Source organism: Vidua chalybeata, chromosome 1, assembly GCF_026979565.1.
Source record: "Vidua chalybeata isolate OUT-0048 chromosome 1, bVidCha1 merged haplotype, whole genome shotgun sequence".
Classification (NCBI taxonomy): domain Eukaryota; kingdom Metazoa; phylum Chordata; class Aves; order Passeriformes; family Viduidae; genus Vidua; species Vidua chalybeata.
The window spans coordinates 118347450-118373762 of NC_071530.1; the positions used below are offsets into that span (position 1 = coordinate 118347450).

At 35.9% G+C, this 26313-nt stretch overlaps 1 protein-coding gene across 4 annotated transcripts in view; it reads right to left on the bottom strand.

The window, feature by feature from the left end:
* PDE7A (phosphodiesterase 7A) overlaps nucleotides 1–26313 on the bottom strand; it is a 74614-nt gene that overhangs the window by 24454 nt on the left and 23847 nt on the right. For 2 of the 4 annotated variants that reach the window (XM_053939411.1, XM_053939438.1), the window contains exons 2-4: nucleotides 10291–10351; nucleotides 3651–3683; nucleotides 3077–3160 (exon numbers count right to left, since the gene is read on the bottom strand). In XM_053939411.1, the coding sequence (XP_053795386.1) occupies nucleotides 3077–3160; nucleotides 3651–3683; nucleotides 10291–10351 (178 nt within the window). The remainder of the gene's footprint in view (nucleotides 1–3076; nucleotides 3161–3650; nucleotides 3684–10290; nucleotides 10352–26313) is intronic. The other 2 variants (XM_053939419.1, XM_053939428.1) reach the window with 2 other exon arrangements.

The following is a 26313-nucleotide window of genomic DNA, read 5'->3' on the forward strand; positions in this document are numbered from 1 at the left end:
GTGAGTTCAGAGGAAGAAAGCTGTCTGGCTGCTCTCTCCTTTCCAGAAATGGTGGATTTAAGATGCCATCTTGACGTTATACCCATGATCCCACTCAGGCATAACCAAGAGAACATAGTAACAGAAAACTTACTAACTGATAACATTAACCAACTGCCAACCAACAAGAAGAATATAATCTTGACTTTCCACATTCACTAGGAAGCAGCGTTGTTAAAACTAAAGTTTATTAAGCTATTCCTCTTGGTAGTTCCTGCAATTACCTATAAAAAGGAGCCTTCTGGAATAACAGATAATGTAGATAGAAGGAAAACTACCATCAAAAAAGTTAGCTTAATCATCAGTCAAATCCTGCATTTAATAATCCTCAGATATGACTCCCATTTAACTGTCTCTAACAACAACAGTATTTTTCCAACCATCTTCCTAAAATCAAACTTGTTAAAAGTTACTGTTGAGAATACTTCTAGACAGGTTAGAAACTTGAATATTCATGTATCAATTACAGAATTCTGAGATGAAGATATAGACGCTGAGCTTATAATGCCTAAGAAGATACAGAAGTTATGTTCAGAAATAAGCGCTGACAAACTTTACTTCGGCAACACTGGTTGAAGTTGCAAGTTCAAATAGTGTTATGAAGCAAAGTAGTGCATTTAAAACTCACTACTCTTCCAAGCTATCACTAAAATACTGGGTTAAGAGCCTATAAATAAATATTAGAAAAGAGACTAGTCAGCATATTATTAGCTACTCCTCCTGAAAGACATTCAACTTCTTCTCAAAACATCATTGACAGAAAAAGAAAACGCTGAATAACCAAAGTTAGCTAAGCAAAACACAGAACAACACTAATGCTTCAGCACTATGACTGACAGCCACTATATAAGTCCTATGCAAAACACATAAGCAATGATTATTGCAAACAATTTAGAACCACAGAATACAGCTAGTGGGTAGTACAAGAAAGTTACAGTGAAACTATACAAACACAATGGAGGAAGCATGTCCATGCATTACTGATGTTCAGGACACAGCTGTGGTGGGGAGAAAAAAAAAAGGCAACATTCAGATGGTTTAGTGTGCTTCAGCTGCACAAGAGACCCTTTCCAGTTCAGTAGTTGCCCCAAGTAAAGAAGACCTGACTGACTCCTCTCACATGTTATTGCTCGAATGGGTGAACAATTTTCAGTCATTTACCTCTATGTGGTAAAATCAACTCCTTCTGAAGCAACCAGGAGGGCAGGGGAGTGGACAGGGAGATTATCCTAAAAATTAGGTCAAGTCTGATTCCTGCAACTTTTCTCTACTGGCAGTCACGTCGTGCATTACTAAATCTCTTTGATTTAAAAAAATAAAGGAAACACTGATCAGTTAGCATAACAGAAAGAAAGAAAACTTTTTATGGATAAAAAAGAATCCCACATTTATGTAAATTACTAGATAACCTACTGATATGGTGAGAGATTGTGCTGAATTCCTGACTTTGAAAGAAACTCCGCAATGTGGCAGGAGCCCAGAAGTCAAAGAGTATCTCTTTAACAAGCTACAGTCCTTAAAGTGCAAAAAATCTGACTATAATATGACAACTCTGAAAACTAACATAGTGACTGACTTGAGAGGGAAGTCAAAGCCAAAGAATTTTTTGGGTCTCCTAGCAATATTTTTTGCTGTCATTAGACACCACAGGTGAAGTTGCTAAAAGCTGGTGGCTGTGGCTCAAGTAGGGGCAAGGAGAAAGGGTGTGAAAGTCCTTTTCCTGACTGGTCATGATCTGCCTGATGCACAGCCATCAGGATGGAAAGAAACAGTGTGATGAGCACCATAGAAAACAGTTAATCTGACAACAGCAATATTATCATATGTCATATGCCTTTTAACAGGCAGTTATTTTAATAGTTCTGTTAGTATTTTGCTATATCAGCATGAAATGCCACATATATTATATGCAAAAAGACAATTATGTACTTCATAAATTGCATGCCATTTCTGCAGAGAATTTATTATACCCAATCAGGACTTGAGATGAAACTATGAAACTCTTATCCTCTTTATTGAAAAACATCTACATAGCACACTCTTCAAACTTTGTTTTCTCACCTATTTTTATGAAAATTTTGAACGAAACTAAAAGTTTAAGAGTTTTAGAAATTATCTACTTTTAAAAATAATAACTTCAGTTAAGATCAGAGTATAAGACCAGTTTCTGCCACTCATTTTTATTCATAAGGTAATTACAACAACCACACTTACTACCATGAAATTAGCTTTACTAAATCTCTCCATTGCATTCAGAATACTTGGAATTGTGCGGATACAATGCTGGTATAAATCCTTTATGACACTTAATACCTTAATTATTGGCATAATTTAATTAGACTCAGATCCCCTGCACTTTTGCTGCGTATTGGTTTGGTGGTTTCAAAACTTTATATTACCACAACTACTGACAAATTTAGTTGTAACAATATAGATGGATAATTTTATTTTTTTCTCTACAAAAATATTCTTGTAACACTTCTGGAAAAAAAAAAGATTCCTCAAACACAATCAAAAAAATTTAGACTGCCATTTTCTCCTAAAACTTTTATTTTTATTTAAGATCTGTCTCTGTCCAAAAATTTAAGTCCTAGCTATGTACTTGAGTAGACGTAAATGTTAATGCATTATGATGAGGTCAAGAATATTGATATTACTGTAATTCTGTTCAAGTGTCATCCTGGACAGGGCCTTTCTAGTGCTATATAAAAACAGAAAAGTATTCTCCTCAACTGATTGTGTCTGCCAAGTAAGCACACAGCACACACATCAGTAGCTGTTTAGAAGATATGTCTTCATTTCCATATGGATTCAGGTCTAAATTCAATGAGTTTAAAATTATAATTTTTAAAAAAAATATTTAGCAGTGAAGATTTTCCTCTTCTATCTTTGGTAACGAGCTAAAATGAAAGCTTTTCCTAAGAAGTATAAAAAATAGTCTTGCTATAAGAGCTGCTAACTTTACTTTAGAGGCTCAGTAGTTAAAATTGATGGAAGCCTTTGTTTATTTGTCATTTATCTGCTTTTAAATACTTACAGTGAAAAATACGGAAATCAATGTATGGATGAGAACCTCTTCTCTCTGTTTCAAATCCTGCCCGACTTCTTACTCGCACATCTCCTAGAAACAGGGTCAAGAGTGAAATAAAAGTGTGGAAGAGTGGCAGAGATAAAATGCAAATGAACATAGCCTGGGGGGGTAAAGATTCATGTACTTAATGGAGGAGAGTAATTCAAACAATAGGCCTACTTCAATGCTTTTTGTTTTAAAGGTGAAATTCAAAACAAAGTTTGAAGACTTGTTAAACATGCAATCACATGCTTTCTTGCCAAAATCTCTCCTGCCTAAGCATACGTTGCCAGAAGCATGTGATAAGCATTCAGATGAAATTAGGAAGAGCTTGCTACACCAGTATGGTAAAAATGCACCTTAATATGACAGAAAACAAGAACATTTAAAGTTGATTTGTTCCTCAGTAACACACATACAACGATAACATTTTGTAGAATACAAAAAAGATTCAACTTCTAGAAATGGTAGCTTTTAGCAAATAAGCTAGTTACAATATGGTTTTATATTATATATTATTTTCCCACTAGCATTTACTTACTTGTGCTCAGCTGTTTGAATATTACACAAGAGCCTATTAAAATACCAAAACTCAGTATTAAAATTTGATCAAACTATTTTGCACTGTAATTAGCTTCAACCTGAATCTTTTAGCATGCTACTTGATTTCTACTTATGCATTTTACCAACTGAAAGCTGATCAGTATTCTTTCATTAGATAGTTGTATGTATTAATATAAGCAGTTCACCTGCATTAAAAGCTTCCACTTAAAATCCTTTTGCAATTGCAAATTTAGAGAAATCTTCGAGAATCCAATGCAATACTGTTTCCCTCCTCAAACCCTAACAAAGATAAATTTAAGATGTGCAAATGTTATGGTTTCTAATTACGAAAATCCGTCAAGTGTTGTATTCGCCTCACTTCAAACACAGCACTTTTCATATGAAACCAAAATAAGTAATTAACAAAAAGCACTATGACTGCATTTATAAGAACAAAATAAAAATATAGCGATTTATTTTTCATCAAGTCATAGGTATCTTGAAAGCATTTTTTCTTTTCTAACCTGCAATGTATAATGCTGAAGCAATCAACTTATCAGAATATAGCTAAAGATACTGACTCACACTTCAGTAATATGTTTTTAAATACTTAACAGGTATCTTTCTAGAGATACATATCTATAAACACTGACACATCTCCAGTGATGCACTTCACATGAATGTTATCTTGTGAGGCATGCGGGAAGGACCACAAAAGGGTAAGTAGACCCAGGGCTCCCTAAACATAGTAAAAACGTGTGCCTTTCAGTTATTAATCCCTTTTTTTTTAACTGAAAAACTTAACTAAGCTGCGAGGGAAAGCAACCCAATTACTATCTGCAATTATTATTTTTCAGACTACTTATAATATGTTACTTATAAAGGCTTCAAGCATTCATTTGAGCAGAGTGCAAGAGACTTGTCTCCTTCCAGGCAATACAGAGGCAGCAAATTGTAGAACTCTTCTGTTAGGCACAAGCAATTGGTGAATTTTATTTACAAAATAAATTAATAAAAATGAAAAAGAGAGGAAACTTTGGAAGAGAGGGGGCAAATGCATTAGTGGCTGTATATGAAAATAACAGTGTGCACGCAGGAAAATTTGACTTTCATTACCTTTCACTCATATTTATCTGGGTAATCAGGCATAGCTACAGCTGTGTGAATGAGTTCACCAGCTAAATTAAAAGAAATAAAAGAGGTTCTTTAGTGGAGCTAATTTTTGACAGAAAAGGTGATACAGCTTTTGTGATTTATTTTTACTTTAAAATGCAGTTTTTTACTTTTAAAATTTACAAACCACAGTACCAAATAGCAAATAGTTTCCGACAGTGTATCACTAGGTTGTGGCAAACAATTTGTTTTAAGTGTCAAGAACAGGAAAAGTCCACAGAAAAATACCTGGAGACCAACATGGAATTCTGCAAATAACAAAATGAGCAGGTGCATCTGATAAATGATGTCCAGAAAGTCTCTCTCTGCTTTGTTCTTTTTCATTTACTACCTTGACTAACAGCATAGACCGAATAATAGTATCCCTGCTACCCTTGAAATGCCTGCAATGTTGAGAACTTTAGGGAGGAAAACAAGAAAAACTGTCTGTAAGTAAAATTAAGAAGTGCAACTGACTACATTACTTTAAACAGGAATTATTAGAATAACTGTTACAGGAATATTTAGCCAAAGAAGGAGTTGTATACTAAAAATGCACATGGCAAACTAAGGAAAAGACAATTGTAATAAGATAAAGCTAAAAACAGTGTATTTACTTGCATACATATAAAATGAGAAATTCCCAACAAGGAAAGCTAAATATTTTCATTGCATAGTTACTGAACAAAATTCTCTCTCCCTAATCAGGGTAGAAGAAGCATAAAAAAAACCCAACAAGAGTATCTCAACAATTGATTATTTTTTTTTTTAGAATACAACTGGACTTATTCTGGAAAAATATACCCCTTCTACAAGAGTGGAATTCATTTCAGCAAACAAAGCAGAAAATTCTCTTGTGCCAAAACAAAGGCAAAAGAGATGTCTCCATTATCATGGTACAGAACTGCTGCATTTTTCAAGATTTCAGACAATAAATGTAATTGAAAAATATTGGTGCAAGTGGAATTTGATGATACCATACATCCATCTGAAGTTTCTAAATAAACAGAAGTAGAAAAAGGGATAGCTGGCTGCACATTATGAAATAATGTGCTATTAGTACAGTGAAACTAATCTCTAGTGCATATGTATAGTTAGTTCCAAAACATCCAGAAATACTGGATCATCATTATGCATTCACTCTTTGGTTAATGTAACCTGCAGAAGATTAATGGATCCCAAATGCACCCACTTCATTGTACCTTCACACAACATAACATGTTCACATCAATTTGCTTGGGAAATCCTGCACAAGTGTTTTGCAACCCTGTGACTGTGAAGTTATGCAGAATTTAATTTTAAGGAAGAGACACGTTTATCTTCACAGGGAACTTCACAAAAAAGCAGAAGATATCTCAGATTTGAGATTACTTTTATCAAACAAAAGGACACTGTTACATAATTCCTTCAAACAGCAACAGAAATCCAACCTCAGAGCCAACCATTATTATGGTAGCTGAAAGACAATTAAAATTCAACACCTAAAACAAAAGAACTTACGAATAGTTTTTGTTTACTTAGACCCTTATAAACATATTGAAATGCTTACACAATCCTCTTAAGCCATCAGATCCCACAGTCTGCTTACAGGGGAGGGCACAGAAGTGGCAGCAAGCTGACTGACAGCTTTTATCTGAAGTGTCTCTTCTTGAGCCACTTTCAGCCACACTGGAAAGATTCCTGTTACCTCTACAGAACACATTCAAGTTCAGCATCTTAATGATACTGGACTTCCAGGAACAATTTTTTCTCTCTTTGAGAGTTTTGCTGATTCCAAAGAATCAAGAGAAAGATTTTAAAAATGTGAAACCTTCCTTTCCAAACTTTATTCTGAGCACAAAAATGATACAATATCTGATGGCTGAGTATTTAGCTACACGTTTTTTCCAGAATAGTCCTGCATGATCAGGATCACTTGTATTTTTAAGACAAAGATCATACTGGCAGAAATTTAATTGAAGACTAAATAAATCATGGAAGAAGGAATATAACAGGTAGATTTGCAGCTATAACTGAAAACTGAAAAGAAATTAGGGCTGTAACAAAACTTACCTTGAAATAGATTCTTTAATTCCTGCCCCTCTCTCAGATTCCTGCTCACACCACAAGGACAGCTCTGATACTTACGAGGCAGCTGAAATGCCACAGCTGACATCCCTGGGCGTTAGGGTTACCCAGGACATACTTGGTGCTAACCCTAATACTGCAGTGTGGCACAGCAACAATGCAGCAGCTGCTTGGGGAGCTGAGGCCATCCGGAGCAGGGGCAGAAACCTCAGAGACCATGGAGGACAGCTGGGAGCAGAAATTACAACAGCCACCTCAAGGTAAAGGACTCAAGTCAAAGCCATGAGGTTGTGAAGAGCAGGATTTTCAGACAGAATCACTAACTTCACAGATTAGATTTGTTGTAATTCCTATTAGATTTGTTGGAGAAACAGATGACAGGTCAGCTGAATGTGCCAGAATTAAAGCAAACAGAATACAACATAAAAACCACTACCAGAGAAGAGTGTGCACAGTACACAGTAGCTTTTCTCCAATGTTTCCTATTTGAAGTGATTAAGACCTCTAAAGAAAGATAAATGCTCCAATTGTAGCTGAGAGGTTCATGCTCACTAATACAAGCAGTCAGTGCCCCACACTTTCTATCCCATGCACAGTAGAAAAGCTTACAGTCAATATAAAGCAACGAGAAAGAGAAACCAGAAAAGCAACAGAAAAATCAAGTATCAAGATTACACAGAAGCACTTACAAGATATTTTGAGAATTCCTCATAGTTGCTGAGAAAAGTGGTTGAGGTGATGCAGATGTTTTAGCCTTTCCAGGGTCTTAAAAGAAAAATTCTACAATGCTGCATCTGTATCTATATTTTAAAATAGTAAATAAGCCAGTCGGGAGTGGCTTAGTGTATATTTTGGGAATGGAGTATGACAGATGAGTCATTACAGTCAATGCTACTTGTTTATATCAACACACTGATGAAGGCAGTTAGGAGTTAGCTTTTTATTTTGCATATCCTAAAACAGGATCTTTTAAATTGAACCTGGACACACTGCCATAGCACAGGAATTCCTATTTACTTGGTGTAAATGAATTCCCATTGGGTTACCATTGGAACAGCCTGAAAACATTGAATGAAGCAACTTGATGGCCAGCACAACTAAACAAAGGCAAAGGGAGTTATTGTAAATACTCTTAGCCTTACATTTTTGGTCTGCTAAGATAAACGCCTTATCAAGGTATATTTTATTAGTAGATAGAGTCTGTATGGAATAAAACCAACCAAGTAAAAGGCAAATCTTCTCATGACTGTACCTAACTTCCCATTAAGTTACAGCTAGGGATTCCTTATAGCTTATTCTGCTCAAGTGTACTAAGATAAATAGAACAAAAACAAAATCCTAACAATACAGTAGGAAAAGCAATGCTTCACATTTCTTGGAAAAAAAATTGTAATGGAACATATTAACCCTTGAATCTACTCAGATATGAATGTTTCTACATACTGATGAGTCTAACTGTTCAGCTTTCAGGCTGGTTTTTTTTACAGTCGATTTACAAGTACAAAAATCATAAATATGTAAATAGTTGCTAACTTGTTCAGTATAGTACACATAACATTTGTGCAAACCAAGTGATATCTATTAAGTGAGAAAATAACACAAATTTACCACATAATGATTCAAATATGCCATGAGCAATTTTTTGTTTGCTTGTTGGTACCCTCCTCCTCCACCTAAGTTGGAAGTCAATCCTTTAGAAGATTTACTGCTTCTGAATAGCAGAACAGCATGAATGAATTATGCCAGCAGGAATTATACTATTCATAACAAGCATCAATCTTATTATGCAATAATTAATTTCAATGAGAATACAAGTGAAAAATTAATTTACTTAACATCATGTTCTGAATATTTTCCAGTTCTACCTATGAGAACAGCAGAAGTTTTCCAAGACAAATTAATTTTTTCTCTCCAGTCAGATGTATATATCAAAAACTAGATGCTTTGCCATGCTTTGCTTTGCTTCTCTCTAGAATTATTTGAGCATTATTACAAATCCTTCTGCAGAAATGATGGGCCTAACTATTTCATTTTAACTTTTGAAAACAAAATAAACCCATTTACAACAACAACAACCCAGCAGCTTTTTCAATAAACATTTAGAAGCCAGTATCTTCTGTTCTCATCTTAACAAATCCCCAAAGTAATTAAATTCTCTGATCAAAACCCCTTCAGTAGACTGTCAGTGCTACATTATTAACAACTACACAAATGTAAAAAAATCAAAATAACTGGAAAAAATGTGAAGCTGCTAAGTCCAAATTGGATTTATATGTATATATGACCATATATTCCTACATATGTAGGTTAGGACTATAAATTCATATACACACATGCATATAGCTTACAATTTTAAATTCATAGACAATGCAGTTATAAATTTCTGGGGACTTTAACATGTACAATATACAACTAAACTGAAAAGACTCAGGGCATAAAAAGACATCTTCTGGCTGATTTAGTTGGAGATGGTTAACAATTTGTAATGAGTAGCTGTTGGTGTTCATTGAGCTGTGCGAGACATCATGCAAGCATACATAGTCCATTTCAACACAAATTCATAGCTCAAGGTGGCTTAAATTAAGTGGCATCACACAGCAGTGAAACAGACTTAGAGCACATACACAGTCCCCATGCCATCTGCACCAGCAGCAGCCTCCAGAAGAGGTGTGGGAAATGCTGAATCTGGCAGCCAGATCTCCAAGAGCTTTGCATCTTTCTCTTCTCAACAGATGACCTCAACTCCTTCTGTGCACTCACTATCACAGAGGGTCTCCCCTGGATGCTTTCCCCTCCCAATACTACTCTTGTCTGAACTCAGCTTTACCCTTTATCTCCTTGCTACTCTGGAAGTACTCCTCAGTAAGTTGACTGAACTACTCATCCCTGTCAAGCACCCTTTCCTTTCTCAAGTCACCTTCTAGGATTAACGAGAAAAATATTGTTTAAAATCATATCATCATTATTTCAATAACACCTCGCACATTTCATAGCCTTAGTATTGAAGTTTTTTAAGAGTGTCTGGTAACTCTCCAGTAAGTGCTCTCTAAGCTACAGTTTTAACAAGAAAGATTCCATGCAGAGATGGTAAATTTCATTACAGAAAGATCAATCATGAGTCACTTAGAAAACTGTACTTCTACCAAACACATTGGGTTAATTATAAGATCTTTCCTTTTTCTTCAATATAGGAGTAAAACATCCTACACAATGTTTAATTCAGGAAAAAAGAAAAAAGCAAACAACCAAAAAACCCAAGTCAACATGTAAGAACCCAAATTCTTGTAGAGATTCTAACCAAAATATTATCCAGGAGAAAGAAAATGCTAAGTTTATTAATTCAACAGAGATATTAAAAAGTTATTATTTAAATCAAACATAAATGTTGGAACTTGCAATATAGAAAATGGTATGCTTACCTAGCATACGAATGTACAACGCAGTCTGATCAGAGCTGTCATAGGAAATTGCTCCACGTCTCTGAAAAAAATAAGTGTATTTTAAGCAAGTTAGAAGCAAATAATTTTTAAATTGGAGTGAAAATAAAGTATTAATTGACCATTTCCATCTTAACTCTTATCACTAATTTTAGAGATTGTGTATCTTTCATGAAAAATGCATTTTTCAAGTATATGTATCAACTGATTTTGCTTTAAGAAAGAACAAAGGAAGGATAGGAATTGGTAGCGAAAAGATTATGAAAAGTGAGATCAGAGTGTGGTTAAAAACACCCCCATATATTCCTTTCCAATGTTCCTCAATCATTCCTCACAATAGGAAAGACATAGAATGAAATTACGCAGACACAAGAAAGTGCTCCTAATGGCCTTCTAGAACACCGTACTTGAAACAAATACTTGCAGCTCCCGGTTCATATATCTACTTTTACCTATAGGGTATTTTCATCTTCCACAGGTAAGATATGTAAAAATTGAAATTACACCTTTACTGCAGCCCTAGGATAACACATGCTACTTTCATTCTACCCTGTATTTTCTGTAGGCAAAGCAGAAAATCACTGAGCTAAGATGTTATACATAAAGGCATTTCAGAGAAAGCTAGCAAGTAGTATTTTGAATTTGATGATAAAAGTTCAGAAGAGTCATCAAGTTATCCATGTACAAGATTGAGATACTCCCACATCAACTGCATTTTTTACCTACATGGGACACATATGTTTCATACATATTCACCTACTGCAGTAGTTACAATCCAGGAAGTCTCTCACAAAGTGATGAACTTTTCCTCTAACAGCTCAAAGCTGGAGGAATGTTCTCACTGGCATCACACAGTCTGCAAAGCATGCCTCCACCTAGCATCCAGCCTCACATCGTGCCTTTACTGTACTTTGACCATCTTCTGCCCCTCCCTAAGGCTTTCATTAATGTTACTTGTTAATCCTAGGATTAGAGAATCACCTTCACAATCAGACCTCCATTTTGACAGTTCAGAACATTTATTCTTTACAGAAATAAGATTTTTTTTTTGTTGTGGGAGGTGCACATTATAAACACCTTTCTCTGTACACCACACTTATTTCTTACACTGAGGACAGTGAAGTCCTTGATGCCACCAAGAGTCACCACATGCCTTGAGAACTTCAGATAAAAGTTAGCCTGGTGGCAAACACAATCACCCATTTTTTTACTTACACTTCAGGAACAACACTACCTCACGAACACACAACAGCCTGAAAATGTGCAAGTTCAAAAGATAAGAAATCAAACCATGTTAGGAAACAGGATAGAAAAAATATATGTTGCCTATTGAGCAGGATTCTGAAGGAAAGGAAATGAAGGAAAGAAAGATTACGTGGAAAGGCAAAAAAGCAGAAACTGCTGATACGCATCTATATACAGAACAACCTAAATGAACTCAAAGACAGACTAGAGATGAGTAACCTCAGTCACCATTATCTGTACAAGTGATGTGCTAAGACTTCAAACTCATAAGTTACACTTATTTTTTTAAGTATTTTTCATGCCAAAACAAAAAATAAAACCTTACACTTGAAGTGTAGACTTTTTTTTCTGAAAGTAAGCTTAATATGCAATTATAGAAGTGACCAAAAGACCTAGCTCCAAACAGGGTCCAATAACAATAATGGAGTCCAAGCTGTTGTAAAGACTAGAAGGAAGAACTCCCTGTACAGAACTTTTATGTTGTCTCAGCCTTTGTTCTATATTTCCTTGGAAGATCATAAACCATGCAAATAATTCCTCAATATATGTTTGTACAGTATTTCTCACAGCAGTGTGACTGTCCTGATGGGAAAGGTAGAAATACAACTACTCAGCCAGAAAATTATGCTGATTTCTCACTAACATTTTCAATGTTTTTCATTAAACTTGCCTTTGAGTTTCAGAAAATCTCAGCTGAATATATTTTCCATAGCCTGGAACATTTCATATCACTGACTAGGCACAATCAGTGATGTAATTTAGTGCTAACTTGCAATTTGCACCTGTCTATCACAGATTTCTGGACATGTCCAGTACAGTTCTGTAATCTAATACAGGATAAACCTACCACATACAACTGAAGCATTAGTCTCCAAGAAAGAAAACAATATACAAAAATTTACTGAAAAATAAATCCTTTTGATATGTCAATTCTAAAGTATTACTTGCTCCCTAAAATAAAATACTTTTAGATAAAGCAGTATATATAAAGTAGTGCATCCATGTATGATATCAAATACAAAGCACATTTTTAAAAACATAACGTAGTTGCTTATACAGACAAATGATTTTGCTCTGCAAGGATATATTTGAAACAATCAAATCTAGTAAAATTACCTTAGAAAGTTTGGTTCTCTAAGGAAAAATAGAGAAAATTTACTGTATAAATTTCACTAGCAATACTACACAAATAGTAGGACAATTTCATCTAATTCTGCTAAAAGGACTGAGGTCTCAAAGATACTTTTTCATTGAAATTTGTTAAATAAAATAGGTAAGAGGAAAATATGTATTAGCAAGTTCCACCAAGAGATGTTGGGGAGGTGATGAGTGGACAGATCTTTTATCTTTGGACCATGCAAGTAAGTGAGGTACAGAGAGTTGAGCACTGTGGTGGGCAGTCAGAGACAAAGGACAAAGCTAATGGTACAGACATTTTTTAGCAACTTGTGATAAGTAAACAAATAATATTGCACTCATCCAGACACAGATTGGTTTGTGTCAGCTTACCCTGCAAATACGTAACAGACCATCTACTGCAGGTTGTGGTGTATTTGTTACTCTACCCCCTACAGTACTCCAGAAAAATGCAAGGAAAAAGGCAGAGAGAAGTAATTTAACATACCCTCTATGGGGTTCTTTAAGATTTATTGTCCAGATTCCACTACTTAAACCCAGCAAGGAGAAAAACCAGATTTAATGCTTAAGTTTTTACTGCAATATGATCTGACAGCAAATTCATTAGAAGGCAGGCAAACGTGTCTTGAATCCCTAAAGTTACTGTCAAGCACCCAACTGTACAAACAATTTAATCAGCAGGATTTTACCCTTGTTGATGACCAAAAATGCCACCCTCCTCATGGCTAATCAAAGACCCACTCTCTGTAGCCCACACCAAGATATGAACACCATACTTACCCTAAAAATATACCTTACTTACACAGTTGAGACAACCATAGCATACACAATCACCCTACAGACACCTCGGATCAGAAAATATTACTGGTTGTCAACATTTTTAACTCATTTAGCATAAGAATTTATTTCTAAATCTCTGCACCACCTCTTCAGTCTACCTGAAGATTTATACCTGTTAATAACCAGACTGACCCTCTGTACAAATATGAAACAAATAAGCACCTTTCCAGCAAGCAGACAGAATTACTAGTGGTCAAAGATAAGACAACCCTAATGTGTCTGTGTTTAGGCAGGTTCCATTTTTAAGCACAAGGACAACTTGGTTGGTGGGAATGTGCTGGACCCTAAGTGATTCAACAAGTTCCTCAAATGATTACCTGAGGTTCTCAACTGCTCTGCAACTTTCCACGCACGAGCACAGCCACCTGAACTGGGTGAGCTGTTTTGCTTCAGCATTGAAGATGACTGGGAAGGATAGTTTATACTGGACTTCCACTTTCAAAGCCTCGCCTTAAACTTCAGTTTCACACTAGAGTATCGTTTATTCTTCAAAAGGGCGATACAGTCAAAAAACTTCCTTTTTTCTTCTCCTTTGAGACAACATATTTGTGGAAAGTGAATGGAAGAAATTCAAACTAGATTGGAAGATCCATTAATCCTCTAAGAACAACAGTGATACACGGACTCTCCAAAAACATGCAAAGGGAATATCTACCAGAACTTAGATTTAAGTCAGATCACTCTGAATATCTTTTAACAGAGTATAGAAAGCTATTAAAGGCCATGTAATGGGAACAATGTGCCAAAATAGCACACAGATACATCTTCAAAGGGAAACTGCTTCAGTGATGCTTGGGAGTACAAGCATTTGCATGTACCACTTGGAAACGGAGCACCTGCTGCTGTTTGTGTCAAACAGAAATGTTTCCATTGATGTATCAGTTTTATCACACAGACTTCCCAATCTTGTTGAGAGCAGAGCACCAGCATTACTGCTGGGCGCTTCATTTCTGCAAGGGACAGCTTGTGGACTGTATAGCAAAACAACTCCTGTTCTCATTCTCTAACAAAACCTGCTAAAGCTGTTTGCCTTCAAAATTCAATACCACTCATCAAAAGAACAATCCATGCTTTTTGATGGACTACATGACCCTCATTTTGCTACTTGGCTGTTTATCCAGAAGCTGGGAAAGAAAAGACAGAGGACAGAAAGAGATACAGGCAGGTGTTTTTACCCCCCTGACTTTCTAATCCAAGATCTTTGCTGAACTATCAGAGCATTAGTCTCAACTGCTCTGAAGACAAGTGTGGAGAAGTTGTTATACCATGGCAACTGCAATGTACTGGTTAAGCAGCCTCAAAAATACACCCTTGGAAAGTGTTTAAGATCGTAAGACTGTTTATGATCTAGAAGTCTTGAGTATGACAAACTACTTAAGACCTTATTTCTCCATTATTGGATTTCAAAAGCAAGACTGTAATGTATCTTAGACTTATTTCAAGTATTTAAAAGTTCCATGCTAAGATTCACAGTTTTCCAAAAAGCACCATCAAATTTTTAACTCACTAAACCACAGGAAAATGCTCTTTACAAGCACTTAAATTGACACTGAATCCAGGTAAGCCACTGCAAAATGGTCCTACTACTATTTAAAAATTTTACTGCAGTTCAAAGCATTACTCTGAAAGTTTATCAAACAAGCAGTAAGAGAATGTCATTCATACTGCCTTCCTGAAATTTAATCAGCAATAAGAACCACACTTTGTCTTCAAATATTCAAATATGATAATTTTAATATTTTCTTCCATATAAAACTATTTCACATGATCACCTTCCAGGACAGATGGCAACCATTTTTAAACTTAGCTATCATTTGAGTGATAGTTATCAATGTTAGTGATACATATATCTCACAAGCATCTGTAAGCTATTTTTTTAATATACCTCAGATGTATATCATGTGGCATAAAATTTATCCAAAGCTTTACCAACAAAAAATATCAATACTTAAAAATATATAAAACAAAAGCTTGACAACTGATCAGAAAGAATGTACAGTCAAAAAACCTCACAAGCAATTGGTTTAAATGAGGACAGTAATACACAGGGGTATTGCCTAAGGAAACTAAATCGGAATAGCATCAAGGCAATGGCAAAATAGATAATTGAACAAACACAAAACCATTAATTTTTCAAAAGAAACCACCACTAGCACATGGAAAAACACAATCATAAATAGCAGGGAATTTTATGCCTAACTGTATTATGTCACCTACCTGGAATTTTTTTTACCCCACCTTAAAACAATCTCTGACCAACCTGGATTAGACATAATTCTTGAACAGGTTTTTTAAAGTTCCAAAAAACCAGCAGTTCCACAATATACCAGTAAAATTCAGATAATGTACTGGTCTAGCACACAGGCTGTAAATCTGTAGAATCTGCCTTCAGTCACAAGTGAACATCCATTGGGCATCCTGGTCTTTTTCTTGATGTGACAAAAGTTGTCACAAGTGCTAGCAACTAAGCCTGACCATTTTTGCTTTTAATAAATTTAGAAACATGTTATTGGCAATGATTGAAGAGTACAGGCATGGGTGCCTGGCAAAGTTTGTTTTCACAACAAACTCAAATTCATGCTTGCTCAGATTCTCCTGTTAATTGTACAAAAATTTTAGAAGTGTGTATCAGCAGCAATAACAAAAAAATTATCTATGAATGCAAGAATTCTATTTTTTTCCCATTTCCTTAATTCTCTCCAATTATTCTGGTTCTCCTTCATAATCCTACACTTAAATTTATTCCTCCTATGAGGAATGCTGAATTCCTCCTGAGCTATGCTGAGAAGAGCCTGGTCTCATCTCCAGACACTAATCTCACCTATATTTACTAGCACAAATATCCATTATGGGGATACTTACATTCTTTGAAATGAGAGAGTAAAAACTCAACCCTAACATTAGCATGCATTTCGCAAAACACAGGGATCTCAAATGGAAAGGCTACAAAGTAAAGTAGATATTTGACATAAGCAAACAAAACTGGTATTTCCACTCCTGCAACTCTGAAATCAACAATACAAAAAGGATATCCTGTCCAGAAAGCAAAATACACTAATTTGTATTATTCTCACTATGTTTAAAATTGTTTTTCCTTATTTTCACAAAGGCTTTAAGGTGTTATAAAACTGGAAATCTGTTAGTAACACAGGCAAGCCAACTCCTGCCATTCAGAAGCCATTTCAGATCCCTTTTACTTCCCGTCTCCTAACTGGCACTGCTACAAACACACTCCTTTCCACTTCAAGGCAAGCAAAAGTCAAGAGCTACAAAATCATGTATGAACACTTAAGAAACACAATCTTAAATGGCAAATGATGTATCCAAAACAGATTAGATTTAAAAAGGAAAAATAAGCATTTGTGAAGTTCTTAATGACTTGTTTTCTCTCAGACTACTTATAAACCCAGTTAGTCAAAACAGATTTAAAAAATGGCTTACCTTAGAAGTAATCCATTTGATAAGGATCAGAGCTAAACACCAGATCAATGTAATTCCCATTGGATCACCCCAAATACCTGAAGCATAATCTCCCCCCGCCGATGGCTGCCAGTGCTGAAAGCAGCAGGGCACAGCAGTGAGGCACAAGGCAGGCAGCAGCTGTCACCTGACAGCCCCTGCAATGTGCTCTGCCCCGCTCCTCTTGCTGCCAATGCTGGACTCAACAAGAAAGTTTTACAACTAGAGGACATGGCAATTAGTAAAAACTTACTAAACCCCACAGAAATGCCAAAGGAAATGTAAAACCACGATTACATCCTTTCATCATCTTTAAATACAGCAAAGTGTGCCAGACAATAGGATCAAACTCCAGTAGTCAAAACACCCGAGCTAAGTCAGGATACTGCCTTGCCTTCAAATGCTATGAAGAGCCTGTTTCCAGCAGATTCCACCACTTGTGATACTCACAAGTTCCTTTTATCTCTGCCATCTGGAGAACTGCTAAGAACTGAACTTCAAAACATATTTCAAAATTGCTTTTATAGCTATATATATATATATATATATATGTGTATATATATATATAGCTATACTATAAATAACGTTAATGAAAGTTAATGCACCAAATACGTGCAATTGTTAAAACCAATTGTCATTGTCTAACAACTTCTTTTGTCCACTAAATACCAAGCCATCCTTCATACTAGCCATTCACACTCATACCTGAACTGGCATGGGCCTTTCTTTCATTTATTGCTCCAAGGGTTGAACCTGGCTACAGCTGCCCTAGCCCTTCCCAGAGTTGGAAAGCAGCCTAACGTCCTCCAGGAACACTGACTGTGCAGCAAAGTGGTCCTACATGCTCGGTGCAGCCTTGAGATTCATTCTAATTTCTGTCATTTTAAGCTGACAAAAGTGTTTCATTTCAAAAATACAAAGAAATCTCAAATACTTTGGAAAAAAAGGAGCTACAGTCGGGGAGAAAAAGGAACAGTGTAGGACAATGAGGAGCTTAAAAGGATGATGCTGAATAACTGAAAGCAAAATTATATGAAGAGTCTGCTCTTCCTATATTTTTTTTTTTTTTTGCAAAAAAAATCAATTCCAAATTCCAATATGTGCACAAAACATGAATATTAGCACAGATCACCAAAGGAGTACTTTTAACATTAAGAAACTAATTTCCTCCCCCCCACAGGAAAAGGGGACACATACCACAGTGGATGTTTACTGAATTAAGGAGAAGATTTAAGTGGGAGAGACACCATGATTCTGAATATTTATGATGTCTTTAAAGCTATAATCATGGTCTCAGCCCAACCTGTGAATCCCTACAGAACCATTACATTCCAAACATTTATCATCTGCCCTTTCCCCACGTCCTAGAAAAACAGTCAGATCAAAACCAAAGGCAAGAACATTCAGAATGGGCCTTTTGGTACCTCACTTCATGAATGCAGCACTTATCTAAAGGTCTGTTAAGTTCCACATAAAATACAAACTGTCACAGAGATAAATTTAAAAACATTACCACCTCCAAACAGATGACAAGGTTAAAACACCCTGACAATTAATCACCACTAGACTGATGTTTCTTTAAAAAAACAAACCCACAATAAATGGCATCAGGCTATATTTGCATTACCACTTGGCACAACTAGAGCAGATCAAAACACAGCTGCTGCTCCAATCTTTACACCTATACTATATGAAGCCCAGGAGTTTTAATTTGGTTTTGAAGGCCATATTTGCTCCAACTTCCTGAACCAGATCCTACCACAGGAGGTTGAAAGCTGCCAAAAAATGACCCAGTAACTGATCAAACCTCTACAACCCTAGTGAGGGTTAAGGCACATTAGGTGCACACAATGAGTGAATGATTTAGTTTCTTTTGGAAGAAGCTTGGTTAGCACATACGAAAACCACTCTGGAAAACAATCAAATGAGCACACCAAACAGGAACAATGAGGTGATTTGCTTCAAGACTGAACTCTCCTGTGAATAAAATTCAAGCATAAATAGCCTTATATACTCTTTGAAATGTCAAGCATTCCTCTCCGTCATCACTATTATCAATCCCTAACAAATCTTCTGTTTTCCCATCTCAAAACACATGAAGATGTTCTTGGAGTGTGTGCATGGTCTTGCCCCATCTGCATGAGCAGATGGGGCAAGACTTTCTTCCACCAATTTCAGAAATAAAACATTATCTTAGGAAACAGAACTACACAAAGTGATCACCCTTTCTTCTTTTGTCTTCCACCATTAAATGGTTTAATTAAGAAGCCTTCTCTTACTGAAAGTTATCTTAAAACTGTCTCATGCCTAAGTTTAATATGAGAACATAGAAATAATTTTATTTGACTACTTGTTAAGCACCACTGGATCATTATCTGTTTTAATTATGGCTTGGAAATGGAAAGATTGTTTTGGCAATACAATTCTGAATCTGGAGACAAAGTAAGATCAGAAAGTGCACTGGTTTCTTCTGCATGAGAAGTTTAACAAATCAACACAGAAGCTAAAGTGCTTCTTCTGGGGAAAGTGCCGCTTTGAATAACTTCACTAACAATTCCAAGATGAAAGTGAAAGAGATTACATTTAACAAAGGAGAAATTATTCAAGGTTATTAATAAGTAGGGTAAACCTTCTACCTGCAGGTAGAAGGCTACATAAAAATGAAGTAATACAGAATTTCCTCTGTGTTAACATACTCCCTGTTATACTGCCTCAGTTCTGGGATTACAGGGACCCTTGAGCTGTGGACATTATCACCAGTCTCAGCTTTATCTTGAAACTAAGAAGCACATAAAAATAATAGCTATCATACATTGCATTGTATTTTTTTTTTATTGGGGAAGTTGCTAATGCTGTTTCATTTTTCTTTCTTCTCTTTTTCTTTACTGCTTTCTAACAGATTTTCAGTTTTCTAAAACCCATTGTCTTGATGTCTGCAGAGACACCATGTTTGGTAAAGCAAGATTTATAGTACCTAGCATTCACATACAAATTGTTACCTATTCCACTCTCCTTACCATCAGCTCACATGTACAAGTGCAATAGTTGTCTTTTACCATTTCTAAAGAAAGAGAAATATCCCAATGGCTTCAAGGTAGACTTGATGATATGCAGCACTGTAGATGCATTTAAGCAGTTAAAGGCAATTTTTGCTACAATTTTTGAATTTACTCAACAAACCTCTCTGCGCTATTCCTGATAAGACAAGCATGCATTATCAATAGAGCAGAAAGCATTTGGGGTCTTGCAACAGTTGTTACAAAGACTCCACTAAAGAATTTGCTAAAGATACCAGTTTGCTCTCATACCCATTCAAAGGAGCTCCGCCATTAACACACCATGATGATTTGTAAGGCTACAATTATTTCCATATACACTCCTAGAGATCTGCAAGGCTCCGTGTGGAAACCCATTATTTCCTATTACGTACTCTGATATTTGAAGTACCACATACAGGATCCAAATTTTACTTGTATATTTCTAAATACCCATCTATTCCAATATTTTTGTATATTTATTTATTTTCCTGAAGTTCATCAGCCCTGAGGAATGGCTCAGGGTCACCTTACAAAGCTTAGTACTGTTTGTGTGCTTAGCACTTCTATTGTTTGTGCAGAAGTGTCTTTAAATGTTCTAATTAACCCCCCCCCAAAAAAAAAAAAATTCAGTAACATCTACAAGAAATCCAGAGTTGAAGCAAGAGCACCAGATTTCAGATACACTGCTGGGTCTCAAATGATACTCCATTTTAAATACAGCAGGGCTTTGTAGATCTCCATTACCACCTGAGTTTTTATGCTAAAGTTGGAGGCCTGATGCTTATCACTCCTACTTGCCAGAATGACCTGATTTCATGTGCATGCACCTGTACACCTGGCCCAGAAAAGAAATCTCCATGGAGTCTCCTTTGCCCTTCAAACACCCCCTTCCAGAACAGAGGCCTGTGGCACACTGATTTCTGGGATACACTCCTGACTGACCTATTACTTGCTGTGAACCAGTCTGGGAACTTTACTATATTAACAGCATGTAATGACAACAAAGAAATATGCCTATCATTTACAAATTCATCAGCACACAGTGGAAAAAAAACACAACTCATTTCCATCTTTTCTTTGCTTTTCTCCCTGTCTCATTATATACCATGTATGATCTCTCTCTCCAGCAGACTTCACTAAAAAAGATTAATTAAATGGTAATCTATGAGTATTCTTGTAACAAGTGTGGGCAGCTACTGCTGCAGCCCAACCCAACCACTAAAGACTGCTCTCAAGGGAAAAAAAGAAAATGCGCCGTTATTTTTATAGATACTGAGAGCAGAACTTCTAGAATTTCACAATGTATACACAATGACCAATTTTTACAAATGCTACTTCTATCTATTTTCATCTTAATTTAAAATATTATCTAAGCATTTTACTTCCAATTCAGCTTCTTGTTTAAAAGATTTGCCATGTTAGCCTAAGATCCAACTAGGTACAAGATTCCAACTACTCCAGCTGTTTATTAACAAAATCATAGAATCATTTAGATTGTTAAGGACCTTTAAGATCATCAAGTCCAACCGCTAACCCAGCACTGCCAAGTCCACCACTAAACCATGCCCCTAAATGCCACATCTACACATCATTTGAATAATTCCAGGCACAGTGACTCATCAACAAAGCTACATATCAGCTAGCAAGCCATAAGCAAACATGAAAATCTAAGAAAGGTAGCAAAATTCACCTTCACAACCACATATAAATCATCATTGCAACTGCCTAAATCATTGCAACTGAACTCAAAAGGCTGGTTGATGTTAAACCAAGGGCTGAGAACTCCAAAACATGAACTTTGAAAGTCAAGGACAGCTACGGATACAAAGGGCAGAAATTATACCCTTAAAAACCACTTTTCATTTCAGCTGAAATCTTCCATTTCAGCCTTCAGTAAGATAGAAAAGGAAAGAAAGCCCCCTTCGAAAAGATACAATCCCAATGAATGAAAGAAGTCAGCAACTTGCATTTTAGTACCACCGCCCATTCTGTGAATTTTCTATTGCTACTGCAACATAGGAATAGAAAACTATCAGTATCATGCTATGTGTCCTTTATTTATAAAAGGGGTAAGAGGTAGTCGATATTTTATTAAAAAATCATATAAATATTTGTCAAAAACCCCACATTATTAAATATTGCATTTTTCTGTCGGCTGTTTTAAACCTTTCCTCTTATTTGTTCAACATCATGATTTTGCAGGTTGACAGAAATGGACATTTAGCACTGAAAAAGGCAAAACCATACATACAGTAGTTGAGGGGTGTATAAGAACACTTTTTTAACTTCCTCACATAGATTAAACACCTTGGAACAGTTTACTTCTTTTTAAAATTACTCTTTTGCAACACAAATTAGAACACTCAGTAGCTCTGTCATATCATGAACTTCAGTTTTTTAGCTAGATGTGTTTTCATAAGAAAAAGTGTTATATGGTATAAACTGTCTCAGTGACAAGCAATCCAATTTAGAGCATTTAAATATAGAAATGCTGAAATTTACTGTTTTAGGTAAAACAAATAATCACAAGATTAACTGAAGTTCTACAATACAGTATTGTTCCTCTGATTTATTCAGACACACATTTTGAAAGGATGTTTACTTACTATGGCACTTTAGGCCTTTGCTTAAATTCACAGAACTATGATTTCTGCTTCTCTCCAGAGAAGAGATTTTGGAAAGGAGCTATACACCACATTTTTCAAAGCCTCTTTAAAGAAACAAACCAAAAAAGTACAAAAAAGTTAGGACCAAGTTGACGCACATGTATTTGTCATTAACTTTTTTGGAAATATTCATTTTTAACCCTTGGATGTAATGAGTCTTATCACCTTGGACAGAGAACCATACTAGCAGTTGTACAGATGCTCAATCAGGACTGGTCGACAGCAGCCTGTATCTGCCCACACCTGTTGGCAGGTACTGCCAACCTGCTCATTCACAGCAAGAAACAAGACCCATTTTAGAGTTCAATACAAATACCTTCATCTGTGATTTCAAAGAGTTAAACAACTGTACCATTGTTACAAGACAAAGTTCCACCAGGGTCTCAAGACTGCAATCCACTCAGTAAAGGTAGATTTAAAACTCAAGAAGTTGAATTTTAGCTGCTCTGAGTTACTGTGCTTCGCTGCTAAATACACCTTCAGCCAAGACTGAATGGTATACTGGAAGCAAATCAACAGTAATTTCAATTCCCATGTACTTCACATATTGCAAGTAACCTGGCTATGTAAGTGAGAACAGTTGAACATTAATGTGTGACAAGAAAACCTACTGATGTTTTAGACTTTGGAATAAAAAAATTATGTTCTATTTCTAAAGCATAGCCTTTGAACAGTGAAAGATCATCTTACTGTGCTATATTTAAATGGGAATCTAAATAAAAAAACATTGAGTTTACAATCTCATAGAAAGACACGGCAAAACTGTCAACACATCACAACAAACAGAAAAGAAAATTAGAGACCTTCAAGTCACACAAGTTGTATCTTATAATTCTTTACAAATTATCAATAGAAGACACAAAGGACACAACATGTCTGTCTTCTAAAACCTCCAAGGTTTAAGATTTATGCCTTGGAGAGAAGCTTTCCCAATAACTTTTACGCTTATGTGAACACTGCTAGCTCACCCGTGATTCTTCAGAGCCTCTAGAAGCATGTGTGTGGAAAGGGGGAGCACAGGAAGCACTCAGGGCCTCCACACACAGCAGCTCATGTATGAATTTCTACTGATGTGTCTGTCCAGCTCATGAACTCGGAGAAGAGAGCAATGCAGTGCAATAAATGAAGGCTAAAAGGCACAGGGGCAGGGCACAGTGTCAGGTGCTCCTTTCCCCTTGCTCCCTGGGCTTCTTTTCTCATTCACACATGAAAAGAAAATAAATCAAATTTATAGTAACAACTGAAAGCCTCTATTTGACTAAGTGATGGGTACTCCCATAGCTATGAGGGCTTACCTCTCTCTAAGCCTAGAGTAATATCTTCCTACCTGGTTCTTGTCTAGCAAGTTTTTCCTAACCCAGCACTGCTAAAAGCTACCTTTAACCCCTTCACACACACTTCAATTCACTTTGTAGGAAACATTTAAAGCACAGTTTACACAAAAAGAAAATATTCACGCTTACTGAGATTCCCCTGGCAACACAGCTACCATTTACTTTAAGCAAGGATTTTCAATTTTCGAATCTCATTTAAAAAAAATAACAATTCCCACAGGGAAAAAACAAACAAAACAAAATGTAACACATTTCAGCAGTTCCCTAAGCACACTGGCATATGCTAAAGCTCCAACAGTATGTTAAATATTAGAAAGGCAGTAATAAAATGATCTTTGTTTTTGTTTCCTTGCTAGCCATCACATAAAAATATTAAGTTGTCAAAAAAGATGAAATTTCAAGAGGAAAGCTGGAATATTAACTTTCACAAATTAAGCAGAGACAGCATCAGAACATCTGAAATTAATAAAGTCTGGCTTTCATTCTCTTTTTTTTGAGATTATTTCCATTAAAGTAACTGAAGAACTACAGAGCACAAACATTGAAACTGGTTACACCATGTGCTGTCAAATTCAGAAATCAATATTGTATTTAATTTATGATAGTAAATGAAAATAATAATTAACTTAAAGTCATCACAAAGTATATGAAGAATAAAGGGTGTCAAAGAAAGATCACAAAAAGGCAAAGCACAAAACTAAGAATCCACACATGGTATCATAGTATACAAAATACAGAAAAGACTGACCAACTACATTAAACTTCTTTCACCTCAATAAATACCCTAACATTTTAAGCTTAAAGAAAACCCAAACAAACAAAACTAACAAAAAAACCAAAATGAACAAAAACCAAACAACAAAAAGCCCCCCATACACCATATACAAACCCAAACCATAGCAGTTAATTTCTGCTACAGTGTTCTTCCTAGGGGAAATTCATCTAGAGATGCATCTGCACTAAACACTTATTTCAGAATTTGCTTTCCCACCACACCCAAAAATGCTTTTAGTCTTCCGATTAAGGATAAACTGACCAATTCCAACTGAATTGGATAGGCAGACCAGTTTCAGCTGAACCCCTTAAACTTGAAGAAGCTCTAATGAGACAGTAAGCTGAAAACCCTAGTCTTCCCATGGCACACATGTGCCATTTCAATACCTTCCCTCACTTTCCAGGCCACAATATATTATTGCCAGCTTCCCACCTTTCATTTTATTGAGCTACCAATACAACCCTTTCTTACATACTTCTAAATTCTCTATCTCTGACCCGTAGCAGAAGCATATTTCTTATAGCAAATGCTTTAAAACTTGCCAATGAAGTTTAATGAAGGGATTTTCATACAAACCTTATGTTTTATAGACATCTACACAGCTTTAAACACGTAATTATTGCCTTGCATTAATATTCTGTCAGCATGTGGGTGCCAGCAATCCATGCATCCAAACACTTTTAATCAAAACCCAAATCTACTTATTTCAGCTTCTCACCCACTACAGATAAAGCTGACCCTGAAACAGAGAGAGCTTTTCAGTGGTGTTGTGCCTCATGTCTGCAGGTGTGGAACTGAAAAAGACTACTGTGTTTGAGACTGAAATACACTGAAAAGGCTCAGCTTTCCATGACAGAGATGGCAGTGTAAGAAATATTTTCCTGGACATAAAAAAGCAGATTTGTTTTTGTTTGGTTTGGCTTTTTTTCTAATAGGTCAGTACTAAGAAAAAAGCAGCTGACAAAGGAACAGAAGAATTATAAGCTCAAAACTAATATAAAAAAATTCCCAGGCAAAAAACAATGTATGATTGCAATCCTGTTAGGGGGAGGCATGGAAGGAGGTATGGAAACAGGCATACAAAGAAAGTGTTCTATTAATAGATTAATACATTTTTGATACATTTCACTGCTGACATATTGACATCGGAAAAAAAGGTGGATACGACCACTAGTATCTTTCTACAGCCTTTTCTCAAGTACTATATCCTTGTACAGACTCCTCATTATTCAACCTGAGTGCGCACTTTATCACATTTACAACATCCCAAGACCTCCTACAATTAAAAAACACTTCCAAATAATTTTTCTTACAGCGATTCACAGCAGTACACCTCTGAATTTAATATGTCATTTTTGAAGGTAACAAGATGCTACTTTCATTGTCAGAATTTTAACACTAAACAGAAATTGAATTAAGCATAGAAAAGACGTTGTTTCAATACGATTTAGAAGATCTACATTTGTAAAATTACGTGCCGTTACCATTTTACTTAGTTGTCCTGCAGGGAT